Raw genomic sequence first — 18,541 nt, forward strand, 5'->3', positions numbered from 1 at the left:
ATTCATTCATGGGATGTGGGCATCGCTGGCGAGGCCGGTATTTACTGCCCATCCCTAATTGCCCTTGAGAAGGTGGTGGTGAGCCGCCTTCTTGAACCGCTGCAGTCCGTGTGGTGAAGGTTCTCCCACAGTGCTGTTAGGAAGGGAGTTCCAGGATTTTGACCCAGCGACGATGAAGGAACGGCGATATATTTCCAAGTCGGGATGGTGTGTGACTTGGAGGGGAACGTGCAGGTGGTGTTGTTCCCATTCGCCTGCTGCCCTTGTCCTAGGTGGTTGAGGTCGTGGGTTTGGGAGGTGCTGTTGAAGAAGCCTTGGCGAGTTGCTGCAGTGCATCCTGTGGATGGTGCACACTGCAGCCACTGTGCGCCGGTGGTGAAGGGAGTGAATGTTTAGGGTGGTGGATGGGGTACCAATCAAGTGGGCTGCTTTGTCCTGGATGATGTCAAGCTTCTTGAGTGTTGTTGGAGCTGCACTCATCCAGGCAAGTGGAGAGTATTTCATCACACTCCTGACTTGTGCCTTGTAGATGGTGGAAAGGCTTTGGGGAGTCAGGAGGTGAGTCACTCATCGCAGAATACCCAGCCTCTGACCTACTCTTGTAGCCACAGTATTTATGTGGCTGGTCCAGTTAAGTTTCTGGTCAATGATGACCCCCGGGATGTTGATGGTAGAGGATGTGCCGATGGTAATGCCGTTGAATGTCAAGGGGAGGTGGTTGGACCCTCTCTTGTTGGAGATGCTCATTGCCTGGCACTTGTCTGGCATGAATGTTACTTGCCACTTATGAGCCCAAGCCTGGATGTTGTCCAGGTCTTGCTGCAGTGGGCATGGACTGCTTCATTATCTGAGGGGTTGCGAATGGAACTGAACATTGTGCAATCATCAGCAAACATCCCCATTTCTGACCTTATGATGGAGGGAAGGTCATAGATGAAGCAGCTGAAGATGGTTGGGCCTAGGACACTGCTCTGAGGAACTCCTGCAGCAATGTCCTGGGGCTGATATGATTGGCCTCCAACAACCACTATCATCTTCCTTTGTGCTAGGTATGACTCCAGCCACTGGAGAGTTTTCCCTCTGATTCCCATTGACTTCAATTTTACTCGGGCTCCTTGGTGCCACACTCTGTCAAATGCTGCCTTGATGTCAAGGGCAGTCACTCTCACCTCACCTCTGGAATTCAGCTCTTTTGTCCATGTTTGGGCCAAGGCTGTAATGAGGTCTGGAGCCGAGTGGTCCTGGCGGAACCCAAACTGAGCATCGGTGAGCAGGTTATTGGTGAGTAAGTGCTGCTTGATAGCACTGTCGACGACACCTTCCATCACTTTGCTGATGATTGAGAGTAGACTGATGGGACGGTAATTGGCCGGATTGGATTTGTCTTGTTTTTTATGGACAGGACATACCTGGGCAATTTTCCACTTTGTTGGGTAGATGCCAGTGTTGCAGCTATACTGGAACAGTTTGGTTAGAGGCGCGGCTAGTTCTGGAGCACAAGTACGTTCTGGAGCACAAGTCCTCAGCGCTACAGCCGGGATGTTGTCGGGGCCCATAGCCTTTGCTGTAGCCAGTGCACTCAGCCGTTTCTTGCTATTACATGGAGTGAATTGAATTGGCTGAAGACTGGCTTCTGAAATGATGGGGATATCGGGAGGAGGCCGAGATGGATCATCCACTCGGCACTTCTGGTTGAAGATGGTTGCAAACACTTCAGCCTTGTCTTTTGCACTTATGTGCTGGACTCCGCCATCATTGAGGATGGCAAAGATAGTGATGCATGGAATTAAGGGGACTTTGGCCAAATGGATAGAGAGGTGGTTGGAGGGTGTAAAGGCAAGGTTTGGGGGAAAAGGAAGTTTCTTGAACTGGACCAATGTGAATGGCGTTCTTCAGGGTGTGTGTTAGGGCTGCTTTTATTTACTATATACGTAAATCATCTGGATTTATGAGGGACAATATGGAAATTTGCTGATGACACCAAATTGGGTGGGGCGGGGGAGTGGTATAGCAATTGTGATGCAGACTGTGAAAGACTGGAGGAGATTTCGATAGGCTCGTAGGATGGGCAGATGGAGTTCAATGTAGAAAAATATGATGTAATACATTATGGAAGTAAGAATAGGTGAAGGGGGAACACCATATATGGAAGATTTTAAATGGAGTATTGAAGCAGAGGGACTTTGATGTGCAGACACAAGGAACAATAAAGGTGGCAGCACAAAGAAAGAGAAAGACCTTGCATTTCTATAGCACCTTTCACCACCTCAGGACATCCCAAAGCACTTTGCAGCCAATGAAGTTCTTTTGAAATGTAGTTACTGTTATAATGCAGGAAACGCAGCAGCCAATTTGCGCACAGAAAGATCCCACAAACTGCAATGAGATGGATGACCAGATGTTGATTGAGTGATAACCGTTGGTCAGGACACTGGGAGAACTCCTCTGGTCTTTTAGGAATAGTGCCTTGGGATCTTTTACACGCACCTCAGAGGGCAGACAGAGCTTCGGTTCAACATCTCATCCGAAAGACAAGTAGAAAAGACCCTATAAAGTTGAACAAATCCTCAGTTTTCTATCTAGAGGCACGCGTTAGGCCAGAAGAGAACTGTGTGCAATTTTGCGCACTCCATAAAAGATGGGTATAAAAGCAATGGGGAGGGTGCAGCGTAGAGTCACTGGGACGTTACCAGGGAATGAGGGGTTACAGTTATGATAAAATTGAAGTTAAGCTTTTTTCACTGGAGCTGAGAAGGACACAACTTTCAGGTCATCACAAAATGAATTAAAGGGGAGGAGGTGAAGTGAAGAATTCTCTGTCACAAACCACTGTTGAAGCAGAGTCCGAGAGTTTTTTTTGAAGAGGAATAAATAGTTGCTTGAAAAAGAGGACTAGTGAAGGGCATGGTGGTGAGCTGGAGGATGGGATTAGACTAGGTGGGTCGTAGAGGCAAACACCAGCACAGGCTTTGACGGGCTGAGTGGCCTGTTTCTTTGCTGTGACATTCTATGATTGTATTAATGGAAGTGTTGACAGGTGTGGGGCAGGGTAAATGGCTATGAGGAGAAAGAATAAATACCCATAGTGTGAGTGTCCGGGGTGGTTACAGAAAGATTGAGCAATGTACGTGAGGGTGGGTCTGGATATAAACAGCAACAACTTGCATTTATATAGCTCCTTTAACGTAGTAAAACGTCCCAAGGTACTTCACAGGAGCGATTATCAGACAAAATTTGACACCGAGCCACATAAGGAGACATTAGGACAGGTGACCAAAAGCTTGGTCAAAGAGGTAGGTTTTAAGGAGGAGAGAGAGGTAGAAAGGCGGAGAGGTTTCGGGAGGGAATTCCAGAGCTTAGGGCCTAGGCAGCTGAAGGCACGGCTGCCATTGGAGGAGTGAAGGAAATAGGGGATGCACAAGAGGCCAGAATTGGAGGAGCGCAGAGATCTTGGAGGATTGTAAGGCTGGAGGAGGTTACAGAGATAGGGAGGGGATGGAGGGATTTGAACACAAGGATGAGAATTTTTAAAATCGGACTGAGAGCCAATGTAGGTCCGTGAGCACGGGTGATGGGTGAACGGGACTTGGTAAAATCCCATTCTGCCAGCGCAAGTGCTCACTTGAACTTATTGCAACTTAATATCCTACACAGGGCACGCCGTGCTCCATCAGGACACGAGAAGGCTACAAGTGACGCTGGCTGACAGCTGACAGTTGTGGGCCTGAGGATGGAGACTTGAGTTCACAAGCCGTTCGGTGACAGATGTTTGGATATTTCTTCTGGTCAAAGTGAGGAAGATTCTAGAATCTGAGAGAATAGATCAGCTTTCTTTTGGAACATGCTCATAGCTGAAAGAATTGCACTCACGTTTACAGTAGTGTCGGGCAGCTGGCCTGCTCTTGCTGCCAAGGTTGAGGCTAGTGGCTCTCCACCACGTTGTCACGGATACTGGCTGGTCAGGCTTTTTATGGAGTTCTGGTAGACCGGCTGGGAATTCAGGTTCATTGCTTCCAGTACTCAAAGGTATACGGAATAATCAGGTGGTGTGTAACATTCTGGCCAATATTTATCCCTCAACCATCACTAAAAACAGATTATCTGGTCATTATCACATTGCTGTTTGTGGGACCTTGCTGTGCACAAATTGGCTGCTGCATTTCCTATGTTGCAACAGTGACTACACTTCAAAAGTACTTCATTGGCTGTAAAGCACTTTGGGACATCCATATAAATGCAAATTCCTTCCTTCCCTCTTGCCTGTACAGTAATGTGATGATGATGCAACTATTGGTTGTGCTTCTTTCATACGTTGTAATTATGCATGCTGTTTTTTTTCAGTCTCATCCAAATTTGTAAGAGAAAGCCAAATGGAGGCCATGCCCTTTCCTTGGAGGAAGGCGAAAAAACCTTTATTGAATCCCTTTATCATTTTAAAGACCTCAATTAGAGGTCACTGCATGTCAGGAAGGATATATTGGCCTTGGAGGGGGCGTAGTGCAGCACAGAATGATACCGGGGCTAAAAGGGTTAAATTATGAGGACAGGTTTGTATTCCTTTGAATTTAGAGGATTAAGGGGTGATCTAATTGAGGTGTTTAAAATGATTATAGGATTTGATAGGGTAGATAGAGAGAAACTATTTCCTCTGGTGGGGGGAGTCCAGACCAAGGGGGCATAACCTTAAATTTAGAGTTAGGCCATTCAGGGGTGATGTCAGGAAGCACTTCTTCACACAAAGGGTGGTGGGAATCTGGTAGGTCAATTGAAAATGTCAAAACTGAGATTGATAGATTTTCGTTAGGTAAGGGTTACGGAACCGAGGCGGGTAGATGGAGTCAAGATACAGATGAGCCGTGATGTAATTGAATGGTGGAGCAGGCTCGAGGGGCTGAATGGCCTACTCCTGTTCCTATGTTCTTAGATCACCCCTCAGCCTTCTGAACTCATTACTTTGCAGGGAGTTATTTCGGCAGTAAATTTTTGTGGCTGCATTCGGTCACAGAATCCCTGCCACATCTGAAGTTTAAGAAGCCACATCAGCAGACGGTTATTCAGTTTTTGCCCTGGAGGTTGGTGGGCGGTAACATTAATTGCGGTCAATATAAGAAGTTCATGTAAAGTGTTTACTTTGCAGATTTACGTGGCCTGCCAGTCAATGCTGATTGTACTTGTGGGAGCGCAGCCTGAGTACAAGATAAACACACAGGAAGTCCCCAGCACGCATGAAGAACTTGTCAAGCACGTTACGTTTGAGGACGATTTCACCTCCATTGCAACTGAGGTAAGTGAGCAGCGTGACTCACACCGGCTGTTCGTGCTTTTATAGTCGAGCCTCTTGTGGAGTGATTTATTAGAAAAATTGAATTCCTGGCCAGCTTTCTGCCCTCTCCTCCTTGCTGGCCGGGGGTGCATTTCCACATCTTGCTGGCCATCCTCCGGCACTTCGCCCAACTCTCCGTTATTCTTTTGCAGTGAGTGCCAGCAGGCTAGTTGACTGCAGAGGCAGCGTAGCTGATCCGGACCCTGCTCTCATGTGATGCCCACCTGCCCGTTTAAGGGGAAGCTACATAAGAACATGAGGGAGAAGGGAATAGAAGGATATGCTAATAGGGTGAGATAAAGTAGGATGGGAGGAGGCTGGTGTGGAGCAGATGGGCCGAATGGCCTGTTTCTGTGCTGTACGTTCAATGTAATTTTCAGCAGGGGGTAACTGGGTAACTAACAGGCAGGAACCATGGCCGATTATCTCCTCCCTAATCCAGGGGTGCTGAGGTCAATTGGAGCACAGACTTGTGGCCTACTTGGCCTGTACAGCTCAGCTAATAACTCTGCAAACCTGCAGAGGCATCAGGGGAGGCCACTTAGAATCATAGAAAGGTGACAGCACGGAAGGAGACTATTCGGCCCATCGAATCCACGCCAGACTTGGTCTAACAGTTTATAGGGTCTTACGTGAGAGTTTTTGTTAACTGAGTAATGGATGTTTGGCAGGAGGCGAGATCTGTGGATTTGACAGGATTGGGACACTGAGTGCAGTTTGGGCAAATGCCTTTAAAAGGTTGCCTTTATTTTTTCCATATCTTGTAGCGATTTTCATATGATGTGGCCATAGAGGTTCAGCTGAACAGTGTCAGTGTGTGAATTCTACGTTAACTACCATGGCTCGAACATTCATTGACTTCTCCTGTTTGAGTAGTGTAATGTGCCTCAGTAAGTCGAGTCAGCTCTGTCTGGTGACGTTTTCTTCTTGCCCTCACTCCCACCTTTCTTAAGGCACTGATCTGTACTAAAAACTATGAGCCTGGAGTAGTGAGTGTCAGCAGGTTTTTGGAATGTGAGTGGCTTTACAGCCAGACCTGATCTTGTACTGTCGGTGTTCACCCTCGCGAAGAGGCAGTGGGAATGTTGGCTGATTTTTGGAAACCTCCCTTCCCTCAGTCCAGAGACCCTGGGGCTGGTTGCACTGCCCCCACGGCTGAGATTAGCAAACTCAACACAGAATAGGAATTGATCCAGGGATATTCCTGATCTATTAGTGGCTCAGTACCACGATTGTGCTTTTTTTTTTGGGAGGTGTGCGTGTGTTTATTGTACGGCGATGAGCAATGGATGGAAGAACACAGAGAGGATCAGCATAAAAGAAGTAGGAAAGGCAATACAGACAGGTAACTGGTCAGATGTGGTTATGCACCCAAAGTTTTACAGGGGAATTGGATTGATGGGGTTAAACAAGAGGTGCTCAAATTTTTCCCACCTCTCTTTCCCACCCCCCAGGGCCTGAACATTTTGCATAATCATTGAATCATCGTTTCAAGCAACTCCAATCTCATCTGACACGTTTCTTTGGGTCTTTGCAGCTCTTGCCCCTCTCTCACGTGCTAGTTGGTTATTTCTTCTGTCCTTCAGCCCTGATTGACAGGTATTTTAACCAATCAATGTGTGCGAGGGAAGCTCTGCTTTTCTTAGCCTATTAACTGCTTCAAGATGTTAACGCTTGTGAATTTGAGAATCGGCGTGTTAGAGTATCTCCGACGACCAAGTGAAGTGCAAAGCCATGAAGACCAGGATGTCCCAGGTTGGATTCCGGGGATGACTGAATGGACCTCAAGATGTTTGGGTTAGTGAGGAGGGACAGAATGGGGTGATGTTCCCACTGTTACTGCAAAGTGTGGCTAGGATCGGGCTGGCTGGGTTGCCTTCCAGAACTCTCTGTCATGGGCTTACACAGGAAGTGAAAAAAATAAAGAACTTGTATTTATACAGATCCTTTCACCACCTTAGGACGTTCTAAAGTGCTCTACAGCCAATGAAGTCGTTTTTTGAAGTGTAGTCACTGTTGTGATGTAGGAAACGTGGCAGCCAATTTGCGCACAGCAAGCTCCCACAAACAGCAATGAAATAATTGATCAGATCAACTGTTTTAGTGATGTTGGTTGAGGGATAAATATTGGCCAGGATACCAGGGAGAACTCCCCTGCTCCTTTTCGAAATAATGTTGTGGTATTTTCTATATCCACCTGAGAGGGCAGACAAGGCCTCGGTTTAATGTCTCATCTGAAAGACGCCACCTCTGACAGTGCAGCACTCCCTCGGTACTGCACTGAGAGTGTCGGCCTTGATTGTGCGCTCAAGTCTCTGGAGTGGGGCTCGAACCCACAACCTTCTGACACTTGAGTGAAGTGTCAGTGTCAAACAGACTTCTGGAGCTGAACCACAGCGAGGTATCAATGCCTACTTGGGGTGGGGAGCGGGGGCGGGAGGGAGGGAAGAGGCAGGAACAGGAAGGAGAAACACGATGGATGAGATTAATGAAGCCAGATTGTGGCAGGTGTATTCTGGAGTGGGTGGTGCAGCTCCTTTTTGTTGCAACGCTGCCTCCCACCATTAGGGGTCACTGACTGTTCCACTCTGCAGCTGGCAGGCAGGAAGTGAGGCTTGCAGCTGTGGGCTGCCAGCTGTTCTGTAGCGTGGCTGGCCGTGGTCAAGGCAGAGTTTCACTGCACCTTCCGTCCCAACCTTTAATGCTAACTTTTAAATTTTTACAAGGCTAACGGAAGGTTATGCATCAGTTATACTGAGCCCTGATCAGACCCCATCTGGAGTATTGTGTTCAATTCAAGCCACCTCACCTCAGGAAGGATACAATGGCCTTGGAGGGGGTCTAATGCAGATTGACCAGAATGATACCTGGGTTTAGAGGGTTACATTATGATGACAGGTTGCATAAACTTGGCTTGTATTCCCTCGAGTTTAGGAGATTGACGGGTGATCTGATCGAGGTGTTTAAATTGTTAAAAGGATTCGATGGGGTTGATTCGGAGAAACTATTTCCTCTCGTGGGGGGCATCCAGAACAAGGAGGCATAATCTTAAAATTAGAGTTCGGCCATATAGGAGGGAAATCAGGAAGCACTTTTCACACAAAGGATAGTAGGAATCTGGAACTCTTTTCCTCCAGAAAGCTGTGGATGCTGGGGGGACAATTGGAGCTTTCAAGACTGAGTTGGTAGATTTTTTTGCTAACCAACGGTATCAAGGGATATGGAGTAAAGACGGGAAAATGGAGTTGAGGTACAGATCAGCCGTGATCTAATTGAATGGCAGAGCAGGCTCGAGGGGCTGAATGGCCTACTCCTGTTCCTATGTTCCTAAACAGTTGTTAGATACTTTTACTGCTGAAGGCTGGTGGAGTTGTCAATGTTTGTCCAACAGTCTCGTGCAGTGTTGGCACAGACCTGCACAGGTAAAAGTCGAGACAGCGAATGCTCCTGTCTGTGTGTCACTAAACCTCCTGGTACACACTCCATTACCTGACGTGCGCAGTGATGTATTGCGTTCTGTTGTCCTTTGCAATGGCGCGTGTGCCATTGGAGGTTGGAGCAGCGTTGACTGTGTGAGCTGCAGTGGGGAGCCCATTTGGACCCCACGGGTCGCCAGGGCAACGTAAATGAGGCCCATGCCTCTAAATATCTCAGGCCTCCTGCGGGCAAGAACGGGCGAGTGATGGTGGTTAAAATCAGCCCTTTCGAGTCTGGCTAACACATCCAGCCTTGTGTGTGGCACGTTCTAGGATTTTCCTGGAAATTTTACACTTCTGCTGTGGTAGATCCTTGTTCCCTGCTCAGTGTGGCACGTTTTCGACAATATCTCCCCTCCTCTCCCCACAGTCCCCTTCGGACAGACTTTGGAATTATTGATTTAAATTACTGGTAAGCTGTTTATTTTCAAGAAGAATAACTTGCAGTTTTTTATATACCAATAGTGGTACTTAATCAGGCACGAAGCGTACAAGGTGAACTTGGCTGGATCCTTATTTTTCGTGGGACTTCTCATTGGTAACATCTTGTTTGGGCCCTTGTCTGACAGATTTGGCAGGAAACCAATCTTCCTTACAGGTAAGGTTAGGTGATCAATGTAATTGAACTTGGAATTCTAAATATGTCCTAATAATTTAATTTATACCACGTGTGTGTATAAAAATGAGATTTAATTTTACTTGTACTATTCAATCAATTTATTTAAATGTAGGGACTGGGACTTTATGTCCAGTCAGAAGGTTGTGTGTTGAAGCCCCACTCCAGAGACTTGAGCACATAATCTAGCCTGACTCTCCCATCAGTAATTTGCTGTGTCTTCTCCTGTGTAATTGTAGATAGAAAGAAATAACTTGCATTTATGTAGCTCCTTTCACATCCTCAGGACATCCCAAAGAGCTTTACAGCCAATGAATTACTTTTGAAGTGCAGGCACTGTTATTATGTAGGGAAACACAGCAGCCGATTTGTCTGTTATCTTACTTATAAATACATCGAATGTTAGTTTTAGCCTGAAAGAAATGGGTTGACTGGATTAGGTGAGAGAACATGCTGATGGCCTTTTGGTGCATTATGCCTTAATTAAGGGGTATCTGTTAGTGCCCCCTAGGCACACCCTACCTTATATGGTACACATATAGGTGCAGGTTTTGCGTCAGAGAAGACTAGGTCACTCTATGAAAATTACCTTTCTGCTGTGAACACAAATTGGGAGACAGCTTAAACCACAAGAAAGGTTAACAATAATAACCATTGAGTATTGATGTATTGAGCACAGGACAATACATCCATCTACAGATGGAGTGGCAATTGGGCTGACCATGTAATAACGGGCCCCTTGACTTTTGAAGGCGACTGGTCTCTTCAGTGAAAAGCACGAAACGCTCTTCCTTTTTATTTCTTCCAGGCTTGTTCCTCGACGTGGTGTTCGGGTTTGTTACAGCGGTCGCTCCAAACTATGAAATCTTTGCCCTAACGCGACTACTTGTTGGGCTGGTGAATGGTGGGATGTCCCTGGTGGCCTTTGTACTGACGCAGGAGTTTGTGGGGAAATCCTACTGGGCTTTAACAGGTGGGCGCGCTGCAGGTCTCTGCCAATTGAGTCTGATGGTCGATGAGGAGCGTTAGGGTGAAGTGTAATGAGGGGTTCATTGAAACGTTAACCGTTTCATAATACAGCTTGCCATTTTTAACATTAACTCTGATTATCCCAATAAAAATAATTTTGTTTAATGCAGCTCATGTCAGTCAGGTCCACATGAATTCACCTGGCTGCTTGCTATTCTGTTTGAAGTAGAAGGGAGTCCGAGAGGGCAGTAATGCAAGACATTTCTGAAATGTATTGCCCTCTCATGGTCACTTGAGTTTCCCTGACCAATGTCAAAAGTTGTGCTATGAATTGAATGGTTCTCACTTGCATATCAAACCTACCCAGCAAGGCATAGTAACAGTTTCAGACAGAAGACCTTCAGCCCATCTAGCCCACCTATCCATAGTATTCCCTTTTCCAACATTTCTAATAATCCTGAATCCCATTAGTTGACAAGAACCTGTCTCGTTCTTTCTTGAAGCCCATTAAGGTTTCTTGTCCCACCACCTATACCAGTAATCTGTTCCACCTACTGACCACCCTTTTAATAAAAAAAAAAGGTTCTTCCTGCATTTCCTACTTTCTTTTGTTGCCCTTAATTTGTAAATATGACCCTTTGAGTTTAAATTCTGTACACGGCAGAAAAGATTCAGATTGTCCAAACCTTTAATAATTTTAAACACTTCTCTTAGTTTTCCCTTTTCAAGAGAGAAAAGACCCAGGTAGTCGATCGATCATATCTTCAACATTTGTGAATAGTCTCACAGCGATCATTTCACTTGGGATTAGACAATTTCCACACCGTCTATACCTCCATAGTTTAGCTTCTTTCAGTCTCCCTTCAGTTCCAGAAGTGGGGAAGTTGTTGCGACTCATTCCTGTCTCTCTCATAACATTTTACCTTGTAGTTTTACCAATTGTCCTTTGAAGGTGTGTAAACTGACCTGTCCCTGTAACAGTTGACGTGAGATGACCTGCAACGCTGCAGTTGGACTTTCTGAAAACTTTTTAAAAAAAAAAATCCTGTAACGTGGATTTTTTTTTCTCTGAACACTTCACAGTTGGGTTGACTTGTAGATGAAGAATGTTGATTTATTTTACTCAACACATTCCATGTTGTATTTATTTTTGATGATGATTGAACACAGTTGAATTTATAAGTTTGGCAGATTTTTTTTTAACAGGAGGTATATCATTAGGCCTTAACGATGAAAGGGACCTGGCACTTGCACATCCAGATGGACCATTACAGATATCTCTTATTTTAAAATAATTATTTAATATTAATATTGTAATATGCAGAAGCTTTCGCAGATTGCTATCTCACTCATCAGAAGTGTCCAAATGAGCTTTGTATGTAATTCATATCAGGAAAGAATTGCATCGGATTCTAAATAACTGGAATTTGTTTTAAAATTCAGGGTCGCTCACCAATTTAGTGTTTGCTGTTGGAATTGCTGCCTTCTCTGTTATTGGTTATTACATCAGGGAGTGGCGTACCCTGGCTGCCGTAGCCAATTGTCCCGGAGTGCTGTTTTTCCTCCTTTTCATGTAAGTTCTTATTTCTGTATTTAAAAGGACTTTACCGAGAAACCTAGCAAGTATTGGTAGTATAGTGAGGAATGATTGTGAGTGAATTGAATACAAGCACAATTAGAGTAAATCTGATCATTGATAACAAAGCACATTTAAAAGTAATTCAGTCTAAAGGCCTTGTAAGTAATGGCATTTCTTATCATGGGCATTGTACAGGAAAGTGTGCATGTGACACTCGAGTGGATTGCACTGGTTTCAATACGCTGCACATCGAGTAATTCGTAGCATGCTTTCCAAGTCAAGTCTCCAGGGTGTCAGAGCCAGCACAGGTAATCCAGGCAGATGGGGAGACTTGCAGGGTGTAGTGTAGGACTACCAGATTTCCCTATGATTCTTAACTTTAGTCGGCTCCCCTGAGGTTGAGGATGGTGCATAATTGAGAATGTGGAGAAGGGAAGAGCAACAATCTGACGTGAGGGGAGTTCGGTAAGAAAAGGCCACGGGGGCTGAAGACCTGGTTTGAGGCCCGCACCAGCGCTGCCCTGCACCCAGCCGCTAAAAGGTGACTGGCTGCTGGAGTTTGTCCCTTCTCTTTCCAAAAACGGGAATGAGAGGAAAGCACTCGGCACCTTCCTCAGAGGACATGCAGAGCTTGGGAACTTGGAAAATGTGAGTAAATAAGAAAAGAGGTTAAGAGTGGAATAAGGAAAGCTAGCTATAAGGAAAAAAAAATAAAGTAAACATTAAAAGGAACAGTGAAATATTTTACAAATATATCGGTAAGAAGAAAATTGTTAAAAGTGAGGTGGAACCCCTGAGACGAGAGGATTGTCAATCGGTAGATGATCAAAAAGTGGCAGGGATATTTAATAAATACTTCACATTGGTCTTTACTAAAGAGAAGGATATTGGAGAGGAGGTGAATCCTGGAATGGTTGAGATGAGTGATGATATTAGGGATGGGCAATAAATGCTGGCCTTGCCACGACGCCCACATCCCATGAACGAATAAAAAAAAATATGGAGTGATGATATGATGGATCAAAGGAACTGTTATTATACCAAAAATATACTTCATTTGAAAATCAATTTTGCTATTTTTAGTCCTATACATTTCTCAGAATTAAATTGCTCTGCCAGGTGCTTGACGTCAATAGACCACTCTGAGTTTTATCACTTCCCTCAAGGCATCCAGCTTTTCGACATAACTTGATGGTATTTTCAAATGTAACTCCCTATTTTTCATACCTTCATCATTTGTAACTGTGAGTAAGAGGTCCCTGGTTTTTTCTCTCGGGCACTCTGCTGGTTTCAACAATGACAGTTAATCACTTTGTTTCCTATTTACTCATTTATGATCCAATTCGCTATTTCCTCTTTTGTCCCAAGAGTTTTTACTTCAGCCAAAAATACTCTCCAGTGAGGAACATTGTCAGGTGCCTTTTTGAGGGTCAAGATATCTAATTGTGACACATCCTCAACCTAAGTAAATTTAACCTGCTTTTTATTAAGCCCAGTTGGTTTTATTCTTGCTACGTTGGGGTTGAATTTTATAATGAAGTTTGGTATGTACTGTACTATAAATATCAACTCAACAGACCCGTAGTTCCCAGGATCACGGTTCAGACCTTGTATTAAAAATAGCAACAAGGTTTGGTGTTTTCCAGTCTTGTATTTAATGAGTTGCGACGTATTTCTGACACCGCTTCGCTGACTTGAATTTCCACAAGTACATTTTTCAGAAGCTTTTCATCTTGTCATATTTAAGAATATTGCAGTGTTCTGGAGTTTTAAAAAAATTTTAGTTATCATTTCATTGCTATTTTCTATTTGCCCCTTGAACTATGCCATGTAGCTCCCCTCCCCTCCATTTAATGGAAAGGTGGGGGGTAATGGCTTTCTGTAGTGGAAATGTTTTTTTTTTCGAAGAAGTGCCTTTTTTCTACAGCCAAGTTCATGTTTTGATTTTATGGCTTTCTGTACAGTGCCCAGTTTTGGGCGCCCCATTATAGAAAGGACACGAAAGCCATTGAGAGTGTACAGCATAGATTCATCATAAGAACATAAGAAATAGGAGCTGGAGTAGGCCATACGGCCCCTCGAGCCTGCTCCGCCATTCAATCAGATCATGGCTGATCTTCAACCTCAACTCCACTTTCCCGCCCGATCCCCATATCCCTTGATTTCCCCTTGAGTCCAAAAATCTATCCATCTCAGTCTTGAATATACTCAATGACTCAGCATCCACAGCCCTCTGGGGTAGAGAATTCCAAAGATTCACAACCCTCTGAGTAAAGAAATTCCTCCTCATCTCAGTCTTAAATGGCCGACCACTTATCTTGAGACTAAGCCCCCTAGTTCTAGACTCGCCAGCCAGGGGAAACAACCTCTCAGTATAGAAACATAGAAAATAGGAGCAAGAGTAGGCCATTCGGCCCTTCGGGCCTGCTCCGCCATTCAAAATGATCACTCCAGAGAGTATAGGCCCATTCTACTCAATATCTCCACATAGGACAACCCTCTCATCTCAGGAATGAATCTAGTGAATCTTTGTGGCACCTCCTCCAAGGCAAGTATATCCTTCCTTAGATAAGGAGACCAAAACTATACACACTACTCCAGGTGAGGTCTCACTAAAGCCCTGAACAATTGTAGTAAGACTTCCTTACGCTTGTACTCCAACCCTCTTGCAATAAAGGCCAACATATCATTTGCCTTCCTAATTGCCTGCTGTACCCGCATACTAACTTTCTGTGTTTCTTGTACGAGGACACCCAGATCTCTCTGAACACCAACATTTAATAGTTTCTCGCCATTTTAAAAAATATTCTGTTTTTCTATTCTTTCCACCAAAGTGAATAACCTCACATTTCCCCACATTATACTCCATCTGCCGCCTTCTTGCCCACTAACTGAACCTGTCTATATCCCTTTGCAGACTCTTTGTGTCCTCCTCACTGCTTACTTTCCCACCTAGCTTTGCATCATCAGCAAATTTGGATACATTATATTCGGTCCCTTCGTCTGAGTCATTTTATTTCTCAATGGAATGTATATTCGTTGAGAATTCTAAAATATTTCTTTAAATGCCTGCCACTGCTTATCTACTGTCATATCTTTTAATCTAATTACCTTAGCCAACTTATTTAAGATTAAGACCAGGATGATGCCAGAGGTGGGAAACTATAAGGACACTTGAAATACTGGGACTATTCGCACAGGAGTGGAGATTTAATAAGAGGTTTTTAAAATTATGTAGGCTATGGAGAGATTGAACAGGGAAAGACTATTTCCTCTGGTTGGGGAATCGAGGGGGTCATCAATTTAAAATTGTCACTAACAGAGTGAGGAAAGAGATTAGGAGAACTTTTTTTTTACACAGAGGGTTGTCGGAGCATGTAGTGCTTTGCCACAGGAAATGGTTGAGGCAGAGACCATTGCTGCTTCTATGGGAAAGTTGGATAAGTATTTGCAGCAGAGGCAGATGCAGGGCTATGGCGAGAGGGTGAGGCAGTAGGATTAGTTTAGAATGGGTCTAACACAGATATGATGGGCTGAGTTTTTTTTTATTTGTTCATGGGATGTGGGCGTTGCTGGCAAGGCCGGCATTTATTGCCCATCCCTAATTACCCTTGAGAAGGTGGTGGTGAGCCGCCTTCTTGAACCGCTGCAGTCCGCGTGGTGAAAGTTCTCCCACAGTGCTGTTAGGTAGGGAGTTCCAGGATTTTGACCCAGCGAGGATGAAGGAACAGCGATATATTTCCAATTCGGGATGGTGTGTGACTTGATGGGGAACTTGTAGGTGGTGTTGTTCCCATGTGCCTGCTGCCCTTGTCCTTCTAGGTGGTAGAGGTCGCGGGTTTGGGAGTTGCTGTCGAAGAAGCCTTGGCGAGTTGCTGCAGTGCATCCTGTGGATGGTATACACTGCAGCCATGGTGCGCCGGTGGTGGAGGGAGTGAATGTTTCGGGTGGTGGATGGGGTGCCAATCAAGCGGGCTGCTTTGTCCTGGATGGTGTCGAGCTTCTTGAGTGTTGTTGGAGCTGCACTCATCCAGGCAAGTGGAGAGTATTCCATCACACTCCTGACTTGTGCCTTGTAGATGGTGGAAAGGCTTTGGGGAGTCAGGAGGTGAGTCACTTGCCGCAGAATACCCAGCCTCTGACCTGCTCTCGTAGCCACAGTATTTATGTGGTTGGTCCAGTTAAGTTTCTGGTCAATGGTGATCCCCAGGATGTTGATGGTGGGGGATTCGGCGATGGTAATGCTGTTGAATGTCAAGGGGAGGTGGTTAGACTCTCTCTTGTTGGAGATGGTCATTGCCTGGCACTTGTCTGGCCCGAATGTGACCGTCTTCTGTGCAGTGTACTTCTAAAATTAAACTTCACCTCTAGTTTTTTGCTTGTTACAAATGTACCCAAAGCAGTTTTTTTTATTCCATCTAACATTGTGGCCATATTTTCTAATTTCCATCCCTGGATTATTTTAACAGTCATTCATCTAGCTTTATATATTTGCAATCTCTGTCACCTACATGTCCCTTAAACCTTTCATGCTAAATGGGGATCGGGTGGGAAAGTGGAGTTGAGGTCGAAGATCAGCCATGATCTGATTGAATGGCGGAGCAGGCTCGAGGGGCCGTATGGCCTACTTCTGCTCCTATTTCTTATGTTGTTTTAACATCCTTATTTAGGTCGGGGTTTCCGATTTGATAGTGTGCTGCTTTATTGTGTAAATGTAATTCACACCTGTGTATCTTTAAAAGAGCTCCATTTATGTTGTTGGTTCCACCTCCCCCTCTCCCTCTCCCCAGTTTATCCCCAAGGGTTTAAAGTCAGCGGGATTTCCATTTGGTAGAATGTATATTGTAAGTTTGAGATTCTGAGGCCAAAGTTTGTTTTGAACTCGATCTGATCAACAGCTCAGAATGTGTCCATTTGAACTTGGGTCGTTTTGCTACGTTAAAGGTACTATATAAATGCAAATTGTTGTTGTTCTGTTTGCAAAAAATGGTACCTGCCAAGGGCACTTCTGATTAGCAGATTGAAAATTAAAATGGCGACTTGTATAAATGACCACGCTTAATATTAAACATTTCCATCTGTGGTTGGTACTGTTTTAGCTTCTAAAATGAACCTTATTTGAGTCCAATACATGGTAGTAGTTCCCATCCGCACGTGCCGGATTAAAGTGGTTATTTTTCTTTCCCATAGATTTTTCCAGTCTTCCTTTTCTAATTCCAAATTGGTTTTGGTGCTTAAAACAAAAATGAACCATCCAAAAATGTGAAATAAGCAATGTGGATAACACAGTAAAATGAGAATGTAGAGCTTAAAAAAGTTGAAGTGTTAGACAATTTAAATTAAGAAACTTTGAATTAGGAAGAGCAGGAACAGGAGTAGGCCATTCAGCCCCTCGAGCCTGTTCCGCCGTTCAATTGGATCAGGGCTGATCTATATCTTAACTCCATTTACCCGCCTTTGCTCCATATCCCTTAATATCCTTACCCAACAAAAATCTATCAATCTCAGTTTTGAAATTTTAAATTGACCCCCAGCCTCAACAGCTTTTTTGGGGGAAGAGAGTTCCAGATTTCCACCACCCTTTGTGTGAAGAAGTGCTTCCTGACATCAATCCTGAACGGCCTAGCTCTAATTTTAAGCTTATGCTCCATTGTTCTGGACTCCCGCACCAGCGGAAATAGTTTCTCTCTAACTACCCTATCAAATCCTTTAATCCTCTCAAACACTTCAATTAGATCACCCCTTAATCCTCTAAAGTAGTCTATATTGTAAGCCCAGTGGGAACTCTTCAACTATCTGTTTTAACGGAAGGAACCTGCATTTATATAGCACCTTATCATGTACTTGAGATTTCCTTAAGTGCTTCACAACAAATTACTTAAGAAATGCAATAACTGTTGTCATATGGTCAAACACAACAGCCAAGTTGTGTACAGCAAGGACCTACAAACAGCAATGAGATAAATGAGCAGTTAATCTGTCTGTCGGTGGTGTTGGGTGAGGGATAGCCCAGGGCATACAACTGCAGAAGGTGACCTCATCTTAAGGAATCGGCATCCATTTTGGATACATTAACTAAAAGTTATCATCCACTGCAAAGATTCAATACTTTATTAAACTAAATCATCAGATAATAGTTTGTTTCAAGGAATTTGATCTCCAGTAGCACATACTTCACTCGTGTCTCTCTCTGCACCAACTAGAATAGGAAGGGCAGTAATTGGGTTTCTCAGGGTGATACGGTCAGATATTAACTGTCTGTGCATTTGCAGTTAAAGTGTAATTTTTTTTTTGACCTGACACATCCCATTTGCAATTTTCGATTTTTATCTTCAGGGTCCCTAGTAGCTCTGCTAACATGCCTTTCCCTATTAACATGCCGTGGTATAATGCTCTCCTCTTGTATGTGCTTCTGTGTGTAGCAAACTGATTATTATCACTGATGAAGTGCTGTTGAAATGACAAAAAGGCAAAAGGGAAGAGCAGGCAGATTCAATAGGGCGGGTTGAAACTGACTAAAGCTCCATTAAGTGACGTACAATTCAGTTATATGAGTCGAGTTTCACGGTGCCAATTTT

General features: G+C 44.4%; 1 protein-coding gene across 1 annotated transcript in view; it reads left to right on the forward strand.

The window, feature by feature from the left end:
- The window catches only part of slc22a15 (solute carrier family 22 member 15), a 54,735-nt gene that overhangs the window by 7,425 nt on the left and 28,769 nt on the right, over positions 1–18,541 (forward strand). The window contains exons 2-5 of the mRNA XM_068002616.1: positions 5,138–5,284; positions 9,265–9,397; positions 10,224–10,388; positions 11,828–11,957. Coding sequence (XP_067858717.1) covers positions 5,138–5,284; positions 9,265–9,397; positions 10,224–10,388; positions 11,828–11,957 — 575 coding nt within the window. The remainder of the gene's footprint in view (positions 1–5,137; positions 5,285–9,264; positions 9,398–10,223; positions 10,389–11,827; positions 11,958–18,541) is intronic.

Source organism: Heptranchias perlo, chromosome 21 (genome assembly GCF_035084215.1).
Source record: "Heptranchias perlo isolate sHepPer1 chromosome 21, sHepPer1.hap1, whole genome shotgun sequence".
Taxonomy (NCBI): domain Eukaryota; kingdom Metazoa; phylum Chordata; class Chondrichthyes; order Hexanchiformes; family Hexanchidae; genus Heptranchias; species Heptranchias perlo.